General features: G+C 48.1%; 1 protein-coding gene across 9 annotated transcripts in view; it reads right to left on the minus strand.

Moving 5' to 3' along the window:
• adcy2b (adenylate cyclase 2b (brain)) overlaps positions 1 to 22980 on the minus strand; it is a 167750-nt gene that overhangs the window by 41001 nt on the left and 103769 nt on the right. For 5 of the 9 annotated variants that reach the window (XR_002456106.3, XR_012394613.1, XR_012394612.1 and 2 more), the window contains exons 10-12: positions 9518 to 9694; positions 8552 to 8595; positions 8333 to 8413 (exon numbers count right to left, since the gene is read on the minus strand). Coding sequence is in view for 4 of the 9 variants with exons in the window: in XM_073930890.1 (XP_073786991.1) it covers positions 8333 to 8413; positions 8552 to 8595; positions 9518 to 9694 (302 nt within the window). In the remaining 5 variants the exon portion in view is untranslated. The remainder of the gene's footprint in view (positions 1 to 8332; positions 8414 to 8551; positions 8596 to 9517; positions 9695 to 22980) is intronic. The other 4 variants (XR_012394611.1, XR_012394614.1, XM_073930891.1 and 1 more) reach the window with 1 other exon arrangement.

Below are 22980 nucleotides of genomic sequence, written 5' to 3' on the forward strand. Positions count from 1 at the left end.
TTTACGCTCAATGAAATCAAAGTAATGTCTGCATTTCCACTTGAAGAAGCAGCCACTATCGACAGCAGCCATTTCAGCTCACGTTCACCAGTAATTTAAAAGTGCATGGTTATTAACTGATGCATGGAGAAGAAAAAGAAGTGTAAAGAGTTGTCTGTGTATTAGAGGAAAAAAAAACATGGACAATGTCAGTGCTATAAGTCTATCTCCAGAGATCTCAATGTTCCAGTGTCCATTGTATGCTGTAAAGAAGTTTACAGCCCATGGCACTGTGGCTAAACTCCCAGGACGTGGACAGAAAAGAAAAATTAATGAACAATCACAATGAAGGATTGTTCGAATGGTGGATAAAGAACCCCAATTAACTTCCAAACAAATTCAAGTTGATCTTCAAACCCAATGTCAGCTCACACTATTCATCACCATCTAAACAAAAAGGCATGGAGACCCAGTAGGACACCACTGCTGAGCATAAAAAAGAAAGGCTGGAGTTACCCAAAACTTATGGGCAAGACCACAGTTCTTCTGAGAGAACGTACTGTGGACAGATAAGACGAGTTGAGAGTTTTTAAAAGAAAAGAATAAGTTTACAGAAAAAGAAATGAAGCCTTCAAAGAAAAGTACAAAGTCCCAACAGTCAAACAGAGGAGGTTCAAAGATGTTTGGGGATTGCTTCTGGCAAAGTGCTTGAGAGTTCTGAAATGGCCAGTAATATGTCCAGATCTGAATCCCATTGAACACTCAAAACAGCAGTTGGGAGAAGACACCCCATCAAATCTGAAGGACCTGGAGCAGTTTATAAAAGAAAAGTGGTAAAAACTCCTATTGAGAGGTGTAAGAAATGGTTGGTTTCAGTAATTTATTCCAAAAGGGTGCTACCAAATACTAAGTAAAGGGATACTTTTGACCAGTGTATTTATTGGGTTCCGTGCAAACAAAAAATAAACACATTGTTCACAAAATATTTGTTAGAATCACCAGCGGTCTAGCTACTGCAGATTGCTGGAGAACGTTCGAGGTTACAGAAGTAACCCTTCGTTCCCCGAGGAGGGGAACGGAAGTGCCATGAATGGGAGGATTCGGATCAGAAGCCGCTTATCTGGAGAGTATTGAACGGGCCAATGAATGAAATTAATTGGCAGCGTAAGCTTGCGCAGGTGTGCGACATCTGCAATTATCTCAGCATATAAGCACACCTGAAGCCAGCAGACGCCATCCTTTTAAGCTGAAGAGACTTTCAAACAGCTAAGGGACAGTCATTATGGCGACGGAATATGGCACTTCCGTTCCCCTCCTCGGGGAACGAAGGGTTACTTCTGTAACCTCGAATGTTCCCCTTCGGTTGGGGAACTTCAGTGCCATGAATGGGAGAATATGGAAAGCGCCATAATGACTGCACCTTACCAACACCCCCGATGAGGAAATAGTCAAGCAAGCGTGACGCACCCACATCATGGGGGGCGCGGTCCTCCAACGTGTCCCTGGCCCTAATTTATCCTACTTCAACAGAAGTTTTACGGATTTAGATATATTTTTTGGGAAGTCGTGAGCATCTAGATAATTCTAGGAAATACGACAGTACGTTGGGAAGCGTGCAATCCCGATAGGGAGGACGCTGCGGAGGCCATCCGTTACCCAAGGGGGGGATAGATGGCAGAATTTACCTATGGACTAGCCCTAAAAAGGGGGAGTACGCATAGCAAAAGAGTGGTTAGCGGAGAGGGAAGACACGGGTCCACCCAGGGGGGGGACTTAACCGTGGCGGAATAAGCATATGGGATCGCCTAGTGGGGATCACGCATAGCAGGCACCTATACCCAAAACGCGGGCTGACCAGCGGGCAGACCTACAACGTAGTGGGCCAGCAAGTGACTCCTCCGCTGAGTCAGTGCTGGGGGCCACGGAGGAATCTGCAGGGCTCACCTGACGGGGAACTTTACTGACAGATAAAAAAGCCGCACGTACCTCCGTGTTAGGGAGAATGGCGCCGCAAGCGTGTTTCAACACCCTACCGAGTTGTCTCCTCAATCACCAAAAAGGGTTACCTAATACCCTTGAGGAAACCGGCTCCACTCGCAGATTGTAAAACCTTGCAAATGTGTTGGGTGTCGCCCAGCCCGCAGCCTTAGAGAGGCGCCGCGTGCACGCGCCCAAGAGGATGCAACGCTCCGAGTGGAGTGTGCACGAACTCCCGGGGGACACGGCTGACCTCGACTCGAATAAGCGAGTGAAATGGCATCCACAATCCAGTGGGATAATCTTTGTTTTGATACGGCACTTCCCTGCTGCCGACCGCCATAACAGACAAAGAGCTGCTCAGATGATCTAAAATTCTGAGTACGGTCCACATAAATGCGCAGAGCGCGAACTGGACAAATTAAAGAAAGGGCTGGGTCTGCCTCCTCCGGGGGCAGCGCTTGCAGGTTCACTACCTGATCTCTAAAGGGGGTGGTAGGAACCTTGGGCACATAACCGGGGCGGGGTCTCAGGATGACGTGAGAGTAATCCGGCCCGAATTCCAGGCACGAGTCACTGACCGAAAATGCCTCCAGGTCCCCGACCCTCTTGATGGAGGCCAACGCAACCAGCAGAGCTGTCTTCAGGGACAGAAATCTTAGAGATACTGATTCGAGTGGCTCAAAGGGATCGGATCGCAGACTCGTGAGAACGAGGGCGAGATCCCAAGAGGGCATGAGAGGGGGGCGAGATGGATTAATTCGCCTAGCACCCCTAAGGAACTGGATGACCAGGTTATGCTTTCCCACGGTGCCGCCAGCTACCGCGCTATGATAAGCGGAGATGGCGGCCACGTAAACCTTGAGAGTGGAGGGCGACAGCCTGCTGTCCAACTTCTCTTGAAGGAAAGAGAGCACAACACTAATCTGGCAATTTCGGGGGTCTTCTCTGCGAGAGACGCACCATTCAGTGAATAGACTCCACTTCAGGGCGTAGGCGCGCCTCGTGGAGGGGGCTCTAGCCTGAGTGATGGTATTAACCACCGCAGTCGGTAGGTTACCTAAGTCTTCCTCGCGTCTAGGGACCACACGTGGAGGTTCCAAAGATCGGGGCGAGGGTGCCAGATGGTGCCCTGTCCCTGAGAGAGTAGGTCCTCTCTCAAAGGGATCCGCCAGGGGAGGGCCGTCGCGAGGAGTGAGAGCTCTGATATCCAGGTCCGGTTGGGCCAAAGGGGCGCAACTAGCAGAACCTGTTCCTCGTCCTCCCTGACCTTGCACAGAAACTGCGCGAGCAGGCTCACTGGGGGAAACGCATACTTGCGCATGCCCCGAGGCCAGCTGTGGGCCAGTGCATCCGTGCCGAGAGAGCCCTCGGTCAGGGAAAAAAACAACTGGCAGTGAGCGTTCTCGGGGGAAGCAAACAGATCGATCTGGGCCTCCCCGAATCGCGCCCATATCAGCTGAACAGACTCGGGGTGGAGTCTCCATTCTCCAGGGCGTAACAGCTGTCGTGAGAGCGCATCGGCTGCACGATTGAGCGTGCCTGGGACGTGAATGGCGCGCAGCGATTTCAGCCGCGGGTGACTCCAGAGGAGCAGACGGCGGGCGAGCTGAGACATGCGGCGAGAGCGCATACCCCCCATGCGGTTGATATACGCCGCCGCCGCCATACTGTCCGTCCTGACCAGCACGTGTTGCCGCTCCAGCACCGGTAAAAAGCGGTGGAGAGCGAGGAACACTGCCAACAGCTCTAGGCGATTGATATGCCAATGCAGCTGGGCACCCTTCCAGAGGCCCGCAGCCGCATGCCCGCGACACACGGCCCCCCAACCCGTGTTGGAAGCGTCTGTTGAAACAACAACATGGCTGGACGCCTGTCCTAGAGGCACACCGGCCTGTAGGAACGAGGGGTCGTTCCAAGGGCTGAGGGCGCGGCGACACAGCGCAGTAACCGAGACCCGGTGTGTGCCCGCGTGCCATGCGCGTCTGGGGACCCGATCGTGAAGCCAGTGCTGAAGTGGTCTCATATGGAGCAACCCGAGCGGCGTGACGGCGGCTGCGGATGCCATATGCCCCAGGAGCCTCTGAAAGAACTTTAGTGGGACCACTAGTTTGCTGTCGAGCTCCCTCAGACAGTTCAGCAACAGGCGAGCGCGTTCCTCGGAGAGGTGCGCTACCATGGTGATCGAGTCCAGCTCCATCCCGAGAAAAGAAATCCTCTGCACGGGGGCGAGTTTGCTCTTTTCTCGGTTGACCTGAAGCCCCAGTAGGCGGAGATGCCGAAGCACCTTGTCCCTGTGCATAATCAATTGCTCCCGCGAGTGGGCTAAAATCAGCCAGTCGTCGAGATAATTGAGTATGCGAATGCCCGCGAGCCGAAGGGGCGCTAGGGCACCCTCCGCGAGTTTGGTGAAGACCCGCGGAGACAGAGAGAGCCCGAAGGGGAGGACCTTGTACTGCCACGCTCGACCCTCGAACGCAAACCGCAGAAATTGGCGGTGGCGTGGAAGAATGGAGACATGGAAATACGCGTCCTTCAGGTCTATGGCTGCAAACCAATCCCGAGGACGAACGCATTGGAGAATGCGCCTCTGCGTGAGCATTCTGAACGGCAGCTTGTGCAGACAGCGGTTCAAAACGCGCAGATCTAGGATTGGCCGTGACCCACCGCTCTTTTTGGGTACGATGAAGTATGGGCTGTAAAACCCACTCTCCATCTCGGCTGGAGGAACCGGCTCGATTGCACCCTTCGCCAGGAGGGCAGCAATCTCCTCTCGCAAGACAGGGGCGGACAGGGGGTTGACCCTGGAGAAATACACGCCCGTAACTTGGGGGGCCGTTTCGCGAACTGAATCGCGTAACCGAGTCTGATTGTGCGTATGAGCCACCGCGAGGGGCTGGCCCGCGCTAACCAGGCAGGCAGAGCCCTCGCTAATGGAGTCATCGCTACAATCGCTGACGTACCAGCGGTGGGGCAGCGCGGAGTGGGTGTGCTGATCCGGGAAGCACGAGGGTCCCGCGAAAGAGCTGGAGGAGAGCGATTCGCTCTGGCTCCGCACCCTGACTCCGGAGAGGGGGCTGGATGGCTGAGGAAAGGGAGACCGTCCCCCCAGCGCTCGTGAGCCACTGGCGAAGCACGTAGAGTCTGCGAGCCGGAAGGCAGCGCGTCCCGGACTGGCAGAACTCGTGCAGTCACATCCGGGGAAGGGAAAAAGTGCTCTTTTACTGATGTTTTGGTGGCACTGAAAAGTACCGTTGTTATCGGGGCCCCGCCCTCCAGCGGGGAAAGAGCAAGTTTCCTCTTCTCCGGATGGCCTGTCTCAGGGACGCTTCGCGGTCCGTTTACCGGACTTAACGGCGCCCTGGGCAGGAGGGGCTGCTTGCTTTCGAGGTGAACGCCGCGCCCGCTTGGCCGGAGGCGCAGGCGGGGGCGGGGCAGCACTCGTTGGCGGGCGCCCTCGGCGAGGAACAGCGGAGGTGGATGGCTCGGCGGGCGGAGCGGGCTTACGGCCACGCCGATAGATGACATTGCCCATCGCATCCGACTGCTCTTTCACCGCCTTGAATTCCTGGGTGAATTCACCGACGGTGTCGCCGAACAGGCCAGCCTGGGATATGGGCGAGTCAAGAAAGCGAACTTTGTCAACGTCGCGCATATCGGCCAGGTTTAGCCAGAGGTGGCGTTCCTGAACCACAAGTGTGGACATCGTCCTCCCCAGCGCACACGCGGCAGACTTAGTAGTCCGAAGAGCATAGTCGGTCGCGGTGCGCAGCTCATGTAATAAGCTTGGGTTGGACCCGCCCTCGTGCAGCTCGGCCAGCGCCTGCGCTTGGTAGCGCTGGTAGGTGGCCATCGCGTGCAAAGCAGAAGCAGCCTGGCCCGCAGCCTTATAAGCTCTGGCTCCGAGGGAGGCAGACAACCTACAGGCTTTGGACGGGAGGCGGGGCAAACCCCGCCACGTAGAGGCGCCGCGCGGACAAAGATTGACCGCGATAGCGCGCTCCACTGACGGGATCGCCTCATACCCCCTGGCAGCTCCGCCGTCAAGGGCGGTGAGGGCAGAGGCACTCGCAGCACGGGCAGAGAAAGGTGCCCTCCAGGACTGCGTGAGCCTACTGTGCACTTCCGGGAAGAAGGGGACGAGAGGCTTCGAAGGCTTCGCCTTCTGGTCCTCTACGTAGCACCCATCTAGTCGGTCCGGCCGCGGAGCTGGGGGATAAACCATCTCCAACCCCACGGCCGAAGCAGCCCGGGAAAGCACGGCTAACATGTCCGCTTCAGGATCCGATTTGACAGCGCTCACCTGCCCGGAGGGGGCGAGCGGGTCCGGATCTTCGTCGGACAGTGAAAGCCCACCCTCCGATGCCGCGGAGGACATCTGATCTCCGGTGTCAGCGAGTGTGAGAGCTACCATCTGGTTAGACGGATCACTCTCACCACCCGAAGCTTGGATGGAGCGCCGTGAGGAGCGAGAGGTCCGCGAGCCCGTGGGCGGCGGATTAGCTCCCGCTGAAACCCTCAGATCTGCCCGAGCGCCCGCTGCTTTTTTAGAGCAGGAGGCAACTGGGGTGGCTCGCTCTCTTGCGAAAGTTAGCCGCGATCTTAGCTGTGCAACGGTCATGGCATCGCAATGACGACATGAACCGCCCGCGAGCACCGCATTAACATGCTGGACCCCCAAACATGCAATGCAGTGATCGTGTCCATCATCCGGAGACAGGAAACCCCCGCATCCAGAAACGCACAGTCGGAGCGCCATCCTGAAAAGGACGTGCTGCACGACTGTGTTGCTCTTTTAGGAAAGTTGCAACTATACGCACCGCTCTGGAGGACCGGACCCAAAGAACCGCAGGCAAGGGAGTAACCCAGCTCGACCGTCTGCCACCGCGAAGACCCACTCTGGACCGGGAGACACACTCGTTCGCTCTGAAGTGCTGATCAGCAAGAGGAACCCTCATCGACTCACTCAGAAAGGATCTGAAGCGAAAAGGATGGCGTCTGCTGGCTTCAGGTGTGCTTATATGCTGAGATAATTGCAGATGTCGCACACCTGCGCAAGCTTACGCTGCCAATTAATTTCATTCATTGGCCCGTTCAATACTCTCCAGATAAGCGGCTTCTGATCCGAATCCTCCCATTCATGGCACTGAAGTTCCCCAACCGAAGGGGAACTACAAATCTGACACATTAACGAACTACAACTCCAAGCATGCACCACGCACATCGGTTCCTGATCCAGACTGATTACAAACTCGCACAGGTGAAGCTGCTTAAGCACTCATTACATGGACTATTCATGCAGCGCGCACACACACACACTCACACACACGCATTGCTGAGTCTTGTTGTTACCTGTACACATTAAGCCTGATTTATACTTCTGCGTCAAGTGACCGGCGTAACCCACGGCGCATGCAACGCACGTGGCTGTGCATTTATATTTCTGCGCGCTGTCTCTGTTGGTCTGGATTAACACTTCCGAAACGCTAGTTGGCAGTGAGGTGTAAATGTTCCTTTGTGTTGTTTCTTCGCTGCTTTTTTGCTTTTCCTGAACACTTCCGGGATGTACAAGTTGCTGAAACTCGCTCATTTTGAGGCAGCAACCGGCGGACATGCAGCAACTTTAACTATGAGGTAAACACAAAACAAAACTTTCCATCTGAAGCTCCTTCACGGGACTCCACACTTGTAAACAATCGCTACATTGGGTTTGCACCATTCGCGCGGCTCTCGGTCCCGCCCAGACTCGTCAGCGCTACCAAGCCGACCAATCACAGAGTTTGCGCTACGCGTCGTTGCGATGTGTAGTTACAATTTTTGAGTGGTGCACGTCAGTGACGGCGACGGCCAGGGCGAAGGGCTATGCGTCAGCGCCGTAGCATACGCCGGTGTTTGACGCAGAAGTATAAATCAGCCTTTACAAAGCATTTCTCCTTGCCTTACTCTGCAATGTTAGATTATTTGTGTTTATTGTTTTCTGGTGCAAGCCACCTGGACCGACCTCTTTGTTTTTGACATCTCTTTTAGGATTGCCCACATAATACTGTTTGCACCTGTGCTTGACCATTGCTCGCCTGACCACTCTCTGTGTGAATAAAGACTCTGCAATTGGTTCCTCACCTCTGTTGTCACATCCGTATTGTTACAATATTGCCAACTGTAACAATTTTATGAGTGAAGGGTTGCATTTTCTGACAGAACTGCAAGGGTGCCAATATTTTCACGACTGTTAACTTAATGTATTTATATTATACATTTATTTCCAGATTAGTTATGTAGGGTCAGGTGTGATCCTTGTCATCATTTGGCTATTTTCTAGAGCTATTTTTTCCAGGAATCCATGAATATATGAATAAGATGCATTATGGATACTTACTTCTGTGAGTTGATGCCATCAATAGTGCGAATGATTCTTTCATTTAACTCCTCTTCAAATCTCTTCTTCTGAGATTTTGTTCTGAAAGGGGGTGGAAAAGAAAAAAGAAAAAGGGACTTTAAAGAACCTTAGAAATGTAGATAAGGTCAGAGTGAACATGAAAGATTATTCCCTCTTGATTTTTTTGTCACATAAAGAAACAGACATAAAAAAACAGACCTTTCAGACCTTTGCTGACAGTTGTACTGCCCTAATGGGACATCCTGTAAGAAAAAAATGAGATGAATACAATTTAAAGAGTGCTTTCATATTGTAACATAAGCAATATGATGGCTGGAATCATCATTTAAAGCAAGGCAAGATTCTGCAGGTGATTAGGTAAAAATTCTAACTTTTTTGGTATTAAAATTTCTATCATCCTGTAATCTATGCAAATGAGACATTACTTCATTAAATATGACTTATTTGTACATAATACAAGCGCACAAACATGAACACTGGATAAAGAAAGATTTAAAAGTCATAGTTAATTTTATGTCGCATTTGAATCAAAGGTTTTTAGAAGCTTTTTCAGATTTTTATAATATCCAAAAACACTTTAGAATAATTGTGCATGAGTAAAAGTTGATTAACGTATTTACTGACATTAATTAAATATAAATAATCATGTAAAGCATTTTTAAATATTAGTTCAACATTTACTAATGCCTATTAAAATCCGAAGTTGTGCTTGTTAACATTAGATAATGCACAAAGAGCTAACATGAGCTAATGTTATTTTACTTAAATAATGTTAACTAATGGCAACAGGAAGGAATAAATACTGTCATTAATGAATTGCTAATTGTTTGTTCATGTTAGTAAATACATTAACTAACATTAACTAATGAACCATTATTTTAAAGCGTTCCCAAACATCTTTCAATCAATTTATAGTTAAAAATAATAATAGCCAGAAAATAAACAAAATCAATAATACAAATAAATAAAAAATATAGATTTTGTCTTATTTTATTTTGCCATATTATGTACAAACCCATGTATTAAGTGTTTTATTAAGTAGAACACCTTATGACAAGCCAAAATCTTAAAACTCACAAGTGCATGAAAAACTGTTTTGCCTGCAGTGTCTGGTCTTAAATTAGATTCTCTGTATTCTTTGCATGTTTGTTCAGGGCGACTCACCCGTGTGTTGATCATTCCATTCTCATTGGTCATGCTGTCTCGATGGTGGAGGTTAGCAAAAGGTTTAGCAGCTCCCCAGGACTCCAGGTACTGCGTCATGCGGACAGACGCTCTCATCTTCGCTCCGTACATAGTGGGCCGAATAGCAGAGAGAAGCAGAGGACTGCGCTTTTCTGCCTAGAAACACCATAGAATGATGCACATGTTAAATTGATGTGCTATAGGCTAGAGGTGTTAGCACAGAAATACAAAAATCAGACAAGATTATGTACTTAAGTGGTGGGTCACAGGTGTTGCCAATAACCCATTTTTAGATTCAAATATACCATGATATGAAACAGATGTTCAGGATGTTGCTTTTTACTTTTAGATGCTAAAACATTTTGGTTTTATGTTGAGGTGATACTGATAATAATAATCATTTTTGTTGCTTGTTCAAACAACTTATTTAAAATAAGCTAAAACAACACAATTCTTGAGATTCCTTTGGAAAAGTGTAAATGTTTTATGCTCAATCTACTTAAATTTGTAAAAACCATTAAGTTAAATTAATTTATTTATGTTTTCCCAACACAAACAGATTGTGTGGAAGCCAGCAGTTTTTACAATGAAGCAATTGCATGCACTGCTTATTTAAAATGAGCTAAATCAACACAATTCTTGAGATTTTTTTTGGAACAACTTAATTGTTTTATGTTCAATCAACTTAAAATTGTAAAAACAATGAAGTTAACTTAATCGATTTGTGTTTTAACAAATTGCTGGGATTGTGTGGAGCCCTGCATTATTATTATTATTATTTTTTTTTACAATTTACACTCATAAAATGACGATTTCTGTTTGTTTAAACTACTTATTTAAAATTAGCTGAAACAACACAATTCTTGAGTTGTTGGAGGGTGGGGGAACTTAATTATTTTATGTTCAATCCACTTAAATTTGTAAAAACTAATAAATTAACTTAATTCTGTCATGTTGTCTCAACACAAGTACGATTGTGTGGAACCCTGCCTAATTTACAGTGTACATACATGTTAACAATGTGTTAAGTAACAAACATGGCACTGTAATTGAATGAACTATTTCACTAAAAAGAATCTAATATGATTGTTCATTAAGTGAATTCATGAACTACTCATATTTATTATAATTACATTAGTTAGTATAGTTAAACATAACTAAAAACATATAGCTAAAACCAATTTGTTGCTTAAAATAAATAAAGTTTGTTAAAAATCAAACAAAAAGTGATTTTGGCGTAATTAATCAAAACCCTTTATATTGGTCCCTATTGTACACTAAGTTGACAGTGCAACTACATGCAAATGACTTTTAATTTGAGTATTAGTAGACTATCTGCTTAATATTTGCTAATATATATATATATATATATATATATATATATATATATATATATATATATATATATATATATATATATATAAACAAATTCTAATGTAATAGCCATGTTAATATAGGCTTTTTAAATATATTATTTCACTGAGTATTTTAGACTTAAAATTTTGCTGTTTAAATAAACTATGTTATAAATATTAATATATAATAAATATTGTTTTTTAATATAAATTTGGCCTCTGACCAGAAAAGCAACTTAATTAAACATCAAACCAAGAAAGGATCACTTCTTAACCAAGCCCTAACATAAACATTAATTCAGTTTGTGGTCTTCCAATATTTTATTAATGCATTTTACAGCACAGATATTTTTAATACTTCTAAATTACAACTAAATGCCACTACAGTAGTCAGCTGCATATACTAGACTAAGTTAGTCATGTTGTTTTTCTTAAAGACTGGCCATAACATTAATAGTCAGCTACGAAACGCTTTGAATCTGAAAAGCATGACTGATTGTGAGGACTTTTGCTTATGCGACAGCTGCTTCTGTTCATTTTGCAGCAGAAAGATGGATTTTACCACTTATAATGTATGGGAAAGCAGTTTAAGTAAATTTTAGCATACACATTAAACTGAAACTTTGGAAAATCACTACCCAAAGTGTGTGGTTAGCAGAAACTGTTTATATCAAGCCTTAAGCAAGTTTTTTCCTCCTTTTTTGCATGAATGAATATGTATTTTAGGAAAGAAGTCCTTGATTTTTGAGGGTACTTGACACTACAAGTTAGAACCCCCTGCTACAGTTTAGAAGATAATAGAGACTCCCACAGATCTGTATGATCTACTTTACACCAACTTGACTCTGTGGCAGAATGATGCAAAAAAATGCAAATTGGCCTTAACCGAACAACAGGGTGAAAAAAAGAGAAAAGAATAACTAAACAAACAAGCAAAAGCCCTCCAAACTCAGATTCAGTCATCATAATGGGAGCGTGGAGGGAGTGGGTGTGCGGTGGGTTCTTGTGATAAGAGGGCCGAGAGGCTCAAACCAAACAGAAATAAATGTATGAGTCTCTTATGAGAAAAAAAAGTGCTGCCTTTGTTACCTCGGGCAAAGCAAATGCATTGTTGAAAAGTAAATAACGCACCGGATAAATAAAAGAATAGGCGTTGTTATTTGAATATATGGTGCCAGGCATTATCTGTGGGCTGAAAAACCCACACACGCATCTCAATGGACAGACATTCTGGACTCTTCTGGGTCTTGATGCTCGTTTTTTTTGAACTCGTGTTTTGATAAACAGTCTTCCCAGGGTCGTCACGTATGACCAAAAGTCACATTCATGTAGCTTGCATGGTCTGAATAATATAATTATGCTAATTAGTGCTCAAGGTGATTTGAATGCTATGCTAAATACTGTAAGTAGATGGTGATTGTTTGTTTGGTTTTAATTTAAGTTACACATTAAGGCTATATTCACACTGCATTTTATTTTGCTTGGCTGTTCACTTAACTGAATTATTTATTAATATAGGGCCAATATCAGATTCAACTGTCACATCTGATCAGTCGCAAGCTGACCCGCTTGTGCAAAGATAAAATAAAATGACATGCAGTACACTATTAAACACTATTAAAAAAATAAATAAAAACTCTGTCATGATTTACTCACCTTTTACTTGTTTAAGCAAAAAAGCAGATATTTTGAATAATGTTGGAAAGCTGTAACCATTGACTTCTATAGTATTGTTTTTCCCCATGGAAGTCAACGGTTAAAGGTTTTCAGCTTTCTTAAAAATCTCTTCTTTTGCATTCAACAAAAGAATGACACTTGTAAAGGTTTGAAACCACCTAAGGGAGATTTTCAAATACTGGAAACAGCCATTTTTTGGTGAACTATCTCTTTAACATGGAGGTCACTGCAATTACTATGCCACTGGATAAAGCGGACAAAGCCGAAGATGAAGAGATGTGGATCATTTTACCTCATGTTTTGCTTGTATAGAACTGCCAGAGTGATATTTTTTACACCTTTTTTATAATTATTTTAAGGTTTTCACCTTTATTGGGTAGGACAGTAGAGAGTATTGACATGAATGAACCTCGAGGCAGAAATCAAACCAAACCACACCACTGGCACCAACGCCAGATATACTTAACAGGACAAATTCAGAACGGTACAATTCAGTACAGTTCATCCTGAACAGGCTTGCATTTCCACTGTCAACAGTACCCTTACTTGGTAGGCGTGGTGAAGTAAGCCTTTTAAGCACTCGAGGTTAATGTTTCAAACAAAGGCATGTGGCAAGTGCACATAAATAGAGAAAGGAAGTAGCATGAGTTGCATTTTCCACATGTTTAGAAACAACATGAGAATGGCCCCATATAAAACAATGGAGAACACACAGCAGATGCTGTTCTTGCTTCTTGGCGTCTGGCTGTTTTTCACAAGAAGACAACAAGCTTTGTTATTACCGAGCAATGTTTTGGCTGCATATTTAAAAATGTTGACGTTCCCTTGCCTTGTTGCACGTGCAAGTGATGATTTTCTTTAAACCTTCACCATTCAGCAGAGAGTCTAGCTCCCTAACATTTTGGAACAATACTGTTGTGCTGTATGTAAGTAGGTACCCTCATGAAAGAGGTATGGTGCGTTATTTTGGCAGCTCTGACAGTGAAAATGGGAATAAATTTCCTGAACCAAACTGTGCTGCTCAGTGGAATCAGCCCATTACTATGAAAGCAATGCCATTGCAGATTAAAGAAAATTCTGCAAGTGATCTAGTGAAAATGTGGGAATTGAACTAAAAAGGAACAGGCATTAAAAACCTGTGTAAATACCAGCAAGTTGTGTACTTGAAACTTTACTAAATCAAATAACATGACTCATTTAAATAAAAAAAATACTAAAACGTTGGCATCTGAAATGGAAACTCCTACAAATGTATATGCAATAAAGTCAACCTTATAATGACTGTATCCAAAGCATGTTTACATGTTGATTGTCTGCATCCTAATTTGTGGTCATTTATGTTGGTGCTGCAATAGGCATTACTAAAATCAGCTGCAGTATCTGTGCTCTTTAATTCATTCAAGAGTTCACACTTAGCTCAGGATTTATACAAAGCTTGTTTGGCATGCTGTCCCGGGAGAGAGCATTGAGCTCAAGGGATCCTCGAGCCCAGGGCTCCCCCCCTTTTGCAGGGCGAGTGGAGATTGAGCTCAGGTCTATCTCAAACTCCCCTGCTGCTGAGGCCAAGGCGAACTTCCTGAGAGTAAGACATTATAAAAAAGGTTTAAGCTTATTTTATCTATAATATAGAGCACATTTGGATGGTGGGAGGAAACCGGGGAACCCGGGGGAAACCCACGCAGACACGGGGAGAACATGCAAACTCGACACAGAAATATCAGATGGCTCAGCGAGGACCCAACACCAATGGTATTCTTGCTGTGAGGCAACAGTGCTAGTCACTGGGCCACCGTGCCACCCATTCTGGATAAAGGAGGAAGAAGGGGAGGAGGGGGGTTTCTTCCAGACGAAGATAGTTGTAGAAAGGAAATGAGGATATAAATAGTGATTTGGGATCCTTTGATTGGAGGATCATAATCAGCTAATGCGGACCAGCTGGGTCAATCATGAGCACATGCTTCTCTCGAAATTAGTTTAAAATTAAACTTCACTTCACTGACATAAGATCACTTGCGAAACTTTCTACTCCCACTGGCACTTTCAGTGGTCGCACTCTCGTGCGAATGTTCTCTTTTTAATCAATTTTGTTCTAAATGTCACATTTCATGCTCAGAATGACACCGTTGCCTGTTGTTTATAATATTTTACCTTAAAAAGGCTTCAATATAACTCCACACCTCATTTACTATACACAGATTCATGAACATGCAAATTATTCACTACCTGCTCTACTTTCAGTCACTCAACTGAAGTAGCAAACGCCACACAGTGACAAGAGGCAATTTTAGATTAATTCAGTCTTATATGCTTGAACCAGAAACTAATTCTGAAGAAGAAACGCATGAGCAAATTACACAGGCTCTTCTACAAGCTGATTTATCAAAATTGTAACGCCTTTAATGTATTTCTCTCTATAGAATATCAAACGAGAACTGATATTATTAGCCTTTGGCTTGGCTGCTTTATTAAACAGCCAATAGTGTGTTGCTAATGTTACACGACCTATATTCCTGTCTGCCTTCCTAAACAGGCAAAATGTTCAGCAATGATGTTGACTGATATAATTGCACACATACAAAATATGGAGGATGGTTTGCCGTTAACAAACATTAGGATAAAAGAAACAAAAAGAATGAGATTGAATATATTTATTTGTGAATATGTATATGTAAAACAGATGACGCGTACACAGCACTAATTATGTGAGAGCATGTTTTTGGCCAAGAAAAGAAGTAAAAACAATTAACCTCCATTGCAGTATACAGATATTTGTCAAACTAATTTTAGATGATAACAGTTTGTTAAACTAGTAATAGTAGGTGTTCTGCCCTCACTCCGGTGTTTCTCTTCCCAAAGTTAGACAGACAGATATACTCTTTCCAACACGTGAGATTGTGGGAGAATGCTGCTTTGTTCCATGTCACATTGAGTATGTTGAAACAGAATGAAACTATATAAAAAGATGTACATAGAATGAGCTATAGTTCCCCTTCGGGGGGAACTTCAGCACTATAAGTGGATTTGATTGTAAAATCCACGCATTGGGAGGTTCGGTTCAGAAGCTACTCGTCTGAAAGAGTATTGAACGGGCCAATTAAGAATGAATTGGCAGCGCAAGCCTGCGCAGGTGAGCGGCATAAGCAATCAACTGAGTATATAAGCTCACCTGGCGCCAGCAGACGCTATCCTTTTCGCTTCAGAGACTTTCTGATCGAGTCGATGAGGGTTCCTCCTGCTGTGACCAGCGATTCTGAGCGAACGAGAGCATTCTCCCGGTCCAGAGTGTGTACACGCAGTGGCAGACGGTCGAGCTGGGTTTCTCCCTTGCCTGGCGTTCTTTGGGTCCGGTCCTCCAGAGCGGTGCGTATAAAGTTGCAAACTTCACAGAAAGAGCAACACAGTCGTGCAGCACGTCCTTATCAGGACGGCGCTCCGACTGTGCGTTTCTGGATGCGGTGGTTTCCTGTCCTCGGATGATGGGCGCGGGCACTGCGTTACATGTCTGGGGGTCCAGCATGTTAATGCGCTGCTCGCGGGCAGTTCATGTCGTCATTGCGATGCCATGACTGTTGCGCAAGATCGCGGTTAGCCTTTGCAAAAGGGCGAACCACCCCAGTTGTCCCCTGCTCTGCAGCGGGCACTCGGGCAGATCTGAGGGTTTCAGGGAGAGATAATCCGTCGCCCACGGGCCCGCGGACCTCCCGCTCCTCTAAGCGCTCCATCCAAGCTTCGGGCGGGGGAAGCGATCCGTCTAACAGATGGTAGCCCTTACGCCCGATGACACCGGAGACCAGATGTCCACCGCGGCATCGGAGGGTGGGCTTTCATTGTCCGATGATGATCCAGACCCGCTCGCCCCCTTCGGGCTGGTGAGCGCTGTCACTACGGATCCTGAAACGGACATGTTAGCCGTGCTTTCCCGGGCTGCTTCGGCCGTGGGTTGGAGATGGTTTATCCCCCAGCTCCGCGGCCGGACCGACTAGAGGGGCGTTCCCTTCTTCCCGGAGGTGCACAGTAGGCTCACGCGGTCTTGTAAAGCACTTTTTTTCTGCTCGTGCTGCGTGTTCCTCCACCCTAACCACTCTTGACGGTGAAACAGCCAGGGGGTATGTGGCGATTCCTCAGGTTGAGTGCGCGATGGCGGTAAATCCGCGCGGCGCCTCTTCTTGGCGGGGTCCGCCTCGTCTCCCATCCAAAGCCTGTAAGTTATCTACCTCCCTCGGAGCTAGAGCTTACATAGCTGCGGGCCAGGCTGCTTCCGCCTTGCATGCGATAGCCACCTACCAGCGCTACCAAGCGCAGGCGCTGGCCGAGCTGCACGAGGGTGGGTCCAACCCAGGCTTACGAGCTTCGCACCGCCGCCGACTTAGCTCTTCGGACTACTGAGTCCGCTGCGTGTGCGTTGGGGAGGACGATGTCCACATTAGTGGTCCAGGAGCGCCACCCCTGGCTGATATGCGCAAAGTCGACAAAGTCCGCTTTCTTGACTTTCCCATATCCCCAGCCAGGTTCGGCGACACTGTCTGTGAATTCACCCAGGAATTCAAGGCGGTGAGAGAGCAGTTGGTGGGTGATGTCTTATCGGCGGTCCGTAGCCCGCTCCGCCCGCCGTGCCATTCATACCTGCTCCTCGCCGAAGGCGCCCGCCTACGAGAGCTGCTCCGCCCCCGCACACGCCTCCGGCGAAGCGAGCGCGTCGGGCACCTCGGAAGCAGGCAGCCCCCCTGCCCAGAACGCCGCTAAGTCCGGCAACGGACCGCGAAGCGCCCCTGGGACAGGCCATCTGGAGAAGAGGGAACTTGCTCTTTCCCCGCTGGAGGGCGGGGCCCCATTTCCAACGGCACTTTTTACTGCCATGAAAACATTATGAAAGGGCACTTTTCACTTCCCCAGATGTGACAGCCCGAAATCTGCCAGTCTGGGACGCTATGCTTTCTAGCTTGCAGATTCGGTGCGTTTCGCCAGTGGCTCACGAGCGCTGGGAGGACGGTCTCCTTTCTCCCACCCCTCGAGCCTCCCCTCCGGAGCTCGGGTTTGGAGTGAGAGCAAATATCTCACCTCCAGCTTTTCCGTGGGACCTGCGAGCTTCCCGGATCAGCACACCAACTCCGCGCTGCCCCACTGCTGGTACGTCAGCGATTGTAGCGATGAGTCCATTAGCGAGAGCTCTGCCTGCCTGGTTAGCGCGGGCCAGCTCTTCGCGGTGGCTCATACGCACAATCAGACTCGGCTATGCGATTCAGTTCGCGAAACGGCCCCCCAAGTCACGGGTGTGTATTCACCAGGGTCAGCCCCCTGTCCGCCCCTGTCTTGCGAGAGGAGATTGCTGTCCTCCTGGCGAAGGATGCAATCGAGCCGCTCCCTCCAGTCGAGATGGAGAGCGGGTTTTACAGCCCACACTTCATCGTGCCCAAAAAGAGCGGTGGGTCACGGCCAATCCTAGATCTGCGCGTTTTGAACCGCTGCCTGCACAAGCTGCCGTTCAGAATGCTCACGCAGAAGCGCATCCTCCGGTGCGTTCGTCCTCTGGGTTGGTCTGCAGCATTAGACCTGATGGACGCGTATTTCCATGTCTCCACTCTTCCTCGCCACCGACAGTTTCTGCGGTTTGCGTTTGAAGGTCGAGCTTGGCAATACAAAGCCCTCCCCTTCGGGCTCTCTCTGTCTCCGCGGGTCCTCACCAAGCCCGCGGAGGGTGCCTCAGCGCCCCTTCGGCTCGCGGGCATCTGCATACTCGATTCTTTACGACTGGCTGATTTTGCCCTCTCTCGGAGCAGTTGATTATGCACAGAGACAAAGTGCTCTGGCACTTCCACCTGTGGGGGTTTCAGGTCAACCGAGAAAAGAGCAAACTCGCCCCCGTGCAGAGGATCTCTTCTCTCGGGCTGGAGTTGGACTCGGTCACCATGGCAGCGCGCCTCTCCGGAGAGCACGCTCAGCTGATGCTGTACTGTCTGAGAGAGCTCGACAGTAAAACAGTGGTCCCACTGAAACTATTTCAGAGGCTCCTGGGGCATATGGCATCCGCAGCCGCTTCATGCCGCTCGGATTATTCTATATGAGACCACTTCAGCACTGGCTGATCACGATCGAGTCCCCAGACGCGCATGGCACGCGCGCGCACACCGAGTCTCTGTTACTGCGCTGTGTCGCCGCGCCCTCAGCCCTTGGAGCGACCCCTCGTTCCTACAGGCCTGGGTGTCTCTAGAACAGGCGTCCAGTCTTGTTGTCGTTTCAGCAGACGCTTCCAACACGGGCTGGGGGGCTGTGCGTTGCGGGCATGCGGCTGCGGACCTGTGGAAAGGTACCCAGTTGCATTGGCATATCGCCTGGAGCTGTTGGCAGTGTTCCTCGCTCTCCACCGTTTTTTTCCGGTGCTGGAGCGGCAACACGTGCTGGTCAGGACGGACAGTACGGCGGCGGTGGCGTATATCAGCCGTATAGGGGGTATGCGCTCTCGCCGCATGTCTCAGCTCGCCCGCCGTCTGCTCCTCTGGAGTCATCCGCGGCTGAAATCGCTGCACGCCATTCATATTCAGGCAAGATCAACCGTGCAGCCGATGCGCTCTCACGGCAGCCTTGCGTCCTGGAGAATGGAGACTCCACCCCGAGTCTGTTCAGCTGATATGGGCGCGATTCGGGGAAGCCCAGATCAATCTGTTGCTTCCCCCGAGATCGCTCATTGCCAGTTGTTCTTTCCCTGACCGAGTGCTCTCGGCACGGATGCACTGGCTTACAGCTGGCCTCGGGGCACGCGCAAATACGCGTTTCCCCCAGTGAGCCTGCTCGTGCAGTTACTGTGCAAGGTCAGGGAGGACGAGGAACAGGTTGCTGGTTGCGCCCCTCTGGCTCAACCGGACCTGGATGTCAGAGCTCTCCCTCGCGATAGCCCTCCCCTGGCAGTCCCTTCGAGAGAGCACCTACTCTCTCAGGGACAGGGCACCACCTGGCACCCTCGCCGATCTTTGAAGAGATTTTTAGACGCGAGGAAGACTTAGGTAACCTCCGATTGCGGTGGCTAATACCGTCACTCGGGCTAGAGCCCCCTCCCCGTGCGCGCCTATGCCCTGACGTGGAGTCTATTCACTGAATGGTGTGTCTCTCGCTGAGAAGACCCCCGTAATTTGCCAGATCAGCGTTGTGCTTTCTTTACGCCGAGAGAAGTTGGAGAGCAGGCTGTCGCCCTCCACACTCAAGGTTACGTGGCTGCCATCCCCGCTCTCATAACGCGGTGGCTGGCAGCACCGTGGGAACGCATAACCTCATCATCCGGTTCCTCAGGGGCGTTAAGCGAATTAATCCACCCCGCCCCCTCTCATGCCCTCTTAGGATCTCGCCCTCGCTACACAAGCCGCGTCAGATCCCTTCGATCCTCGACTCAGTATCTTTCTGTCCCTGAAGACAGCTCTGCTGGTCGCGTTGATATCGATTAGAGGGTCGGGGACCCGGAGGCATTTTTCGGTCAGTGACTCGTGCCTGTAATTGGGCTGGCTTCTCTCCCGTCCTGAGACCCCGCCCGCGATATGTGCCCAAGGTTCCTACCACTCCGTTTTAATACGAGGTAGTGAGCCTGCAAGCGCTGCCCTCGGAGGAGGCAGACCCAGCCCTTCTTTATTGTCCAGTTCGCGTTTTGCGTATTATCCGGACCGCACTCAGAGTTTAGATCATCTGAGCAGCTCTTCGTCTGTTATAGCGGTCGGCAGCAGGGAAGCGAAATAAGTTCCCACTAGATTGTGGATGCCTTCTTTCACTATCAGAGCCGAGATGAGTCGCGTCCCCCGAGAGCGCGTGCGCACTCCACTCGGAGCTTCGCATCCTCTCGAGCGCGCGCACGCGGCGCCCCTCTAACAGACATCTGTAGAGCTGCGGGCTGGGTGACACCCAACACATTTGCAAGGTTTTACAATCTGCGAGTGGAGCCGGTTTCCTCAAGGGTATTAGGTAACCCTTGGTGATTGAGGAAACAATTCGGTAGGGTGTTGAAACACGCTTGCTGCGCCATTTTCCCTAACACGGAGATACGTGCGCCTTTTTATCTGTCAGTAAAGTTCCCCGTCAGGTGAGCCCTGCAGATTCCTCCGTGGCCCCCAGCACTGACTCAGCGGAGGAGTCACTTGCTGGCCCACTACGTTGTAGGTCTGCCCGCTGGTCAGCCCGCGTTTTGGGTAAAGGTGCCTGCTATGCGTGATCCCCACTAGGCGATCCCATATGCTTATTCCGCCACGGTTAAGTCCCCCCCCTGGGCGGACCCGTGTCTTCCCTCCCCGCTAACCACTCTTTTGCTATGCGTACTCCCCCTTTTTAAGGCTAGTCCATATGTACATTCTGCCATCTATCCCCCCTTGGGTAACGGATGGCCTCCGCAGCGTCCTCCCTATCGGGATTGCACGCTTCCCAACGTACTGTTGTATTTTCCTAAATTATCTAGATGCTCACGACTTCCCAAAAAATATATATATATCCGTAAAACTTCTGTTGAAGTAGGATAAATTAGGGCCAGGGACACGTTGGAGGACCGCGCCCCCCATGATGTGGGTGCGTCACGCTTGCTTGACTATCTCCTCATCGGGGGTGTTGGTAAGGTGCAGTCATTATGGCGCTTTCAATGGGCTCCCAATGCGTGGATTTTACAATCAAATCCACTTATAGTGCTGAAGTTCCCCCCGAAGGGGAACGTTCGAGGTTACTAAAGTAACCCTTCGTTCCCCGAGGAGGGGAACGGAAGCACTATACTCCGTCGCCATAATGACTGTCCCTTAGCTGTTGAAAGTCTCTTCAGCTTAAAAAGGATAGCGTCTGCTGGCGCCAGGTGAGCTTATATACTCAGTTGATTGCTTATGCCGCTCACCTGCGCAGGCTTGCGCTGCCAATTCATTCTTAATTGGCCCGTTCAATACTCTTTCAGACGAGTAGCTTCTGAACCGAACCTCCCAATGCGTGGATTTTACAATCAAATCCACTTATAGTGCTTCCGTTCCCCTCCTCGGGGAACGAAGGGTTACTTTAGTAACCTCGAACGTTAACTATGTACATAACATTAATATCTGAGATAAAATATATACACAGATAATAAACTTACAGACAATGCTTCTACAGATGATCAGAGGATGAGTGGATTGTAAAGCAGGTCGCACACCAGAAGCGCCGCTCGGCGCCGCGACACGGCGCGTACATGACAGTTTAAAGTATCACACACCAGACGTGCACATTCGAATGATATTTAACATGAAACTAATCAGATGGCGCTCTGTGGCGCGGCTGAAAAATGAACTGCGTCCTGAGCCGTCGCTGGGTGCCGCCGACAGCCGCCGACTTGCGGCGTCGGTGTGTGTATCCTGATAGAAACCTATGTTTAGAATTCTAAAATACATGGCGCTGCGTGGCGCTGTGCGGCGTGCCGCCGAGCGGCGCTCCTGGTGTGCAACCTGCTTAAGTGTCTTCTGGTGGGGTGTTCTTTTTAAATGAGGCAATTAACTGATTCTAACTGTCAGAATGTTTCTATGGCAACAACAATTTAAAAGAAGCTAAATTATATATTATAATATATTATACTATATTATATATTTAGTAGAGGATCCAGCACAGTAGGTAAAACTAACGTACTTCTATTATAAAGCCGCGATCACACTGCACTTTTCGCTCCAGACTTCCATTCATAGGCATGCCAATGCGGCAGACTAAAACCTCAAGACCTATAGAAGATAATTTAAAATAAGAAATTTAAAATATAGAGCAATCGCTCACTTTTATTAATGTCTAATCATATTGTTTAACCCCGCCCTTTTTCACAGCGCTGTACAACAGAATTTCGCAAGCTCAAGCTGTAGCGGTATTTGGCTAATAAAGTGGGTCAGCGCCAGGGGTTAAAAAAAAACTACAGTTTCTTAAATAACTCAATTAAATGAAAAAATTAAGCTTCAACAGATGCATGGTTTAATAAAGTAAACCAAATCAAATATTCATCACCTGTTGATGCTATTGGGCCCAGAAAACTGCAACAAACAAATCCCGATCACAGCAGTGATCAAACACTCAAACAAAAAGGAAAAAACCCCAAAACAAATAGGCAACTCGAGCACCAAAAATAAAAATAAACACGCGCCTCACTCCACAAACAAAACCTCCGCCAAAATAATAAACTCTTTCATTCATATATGTCGCTGCTTCAACGTCCGCATCAAAACATACTCGTACACGCGCACTTTCTATATTGAGCTAAAAAAAAAAAAACGGACTCAAAGCAATAGCTAAGCAGCGCGCTTTCTACAAACACACAAGGAATGGATGAGAGAGAGCGAGAACCCCATCCGAGGCACTCTAAATAACATTGCATCAGCTGACAGCTGTAACCCAATCATACGTCACTGATATAATAATAAAGAAAATTCTAATGACGACCGTCACAAAGCT

Source organism: Danio rerio, chromosome 19 (genome assembly GCF_049306965.1).
Source record: "Danio rerio strain Tuebingen ecotype United States chromosome 19, GRCz12tu, whole genome shotgun sequence".
Lineage (NCBI taxonomy): Eukaryota > Metazoa > Chordata > Actinopteri > Cypriniformes > Danionidae > Danio > Danio rerio.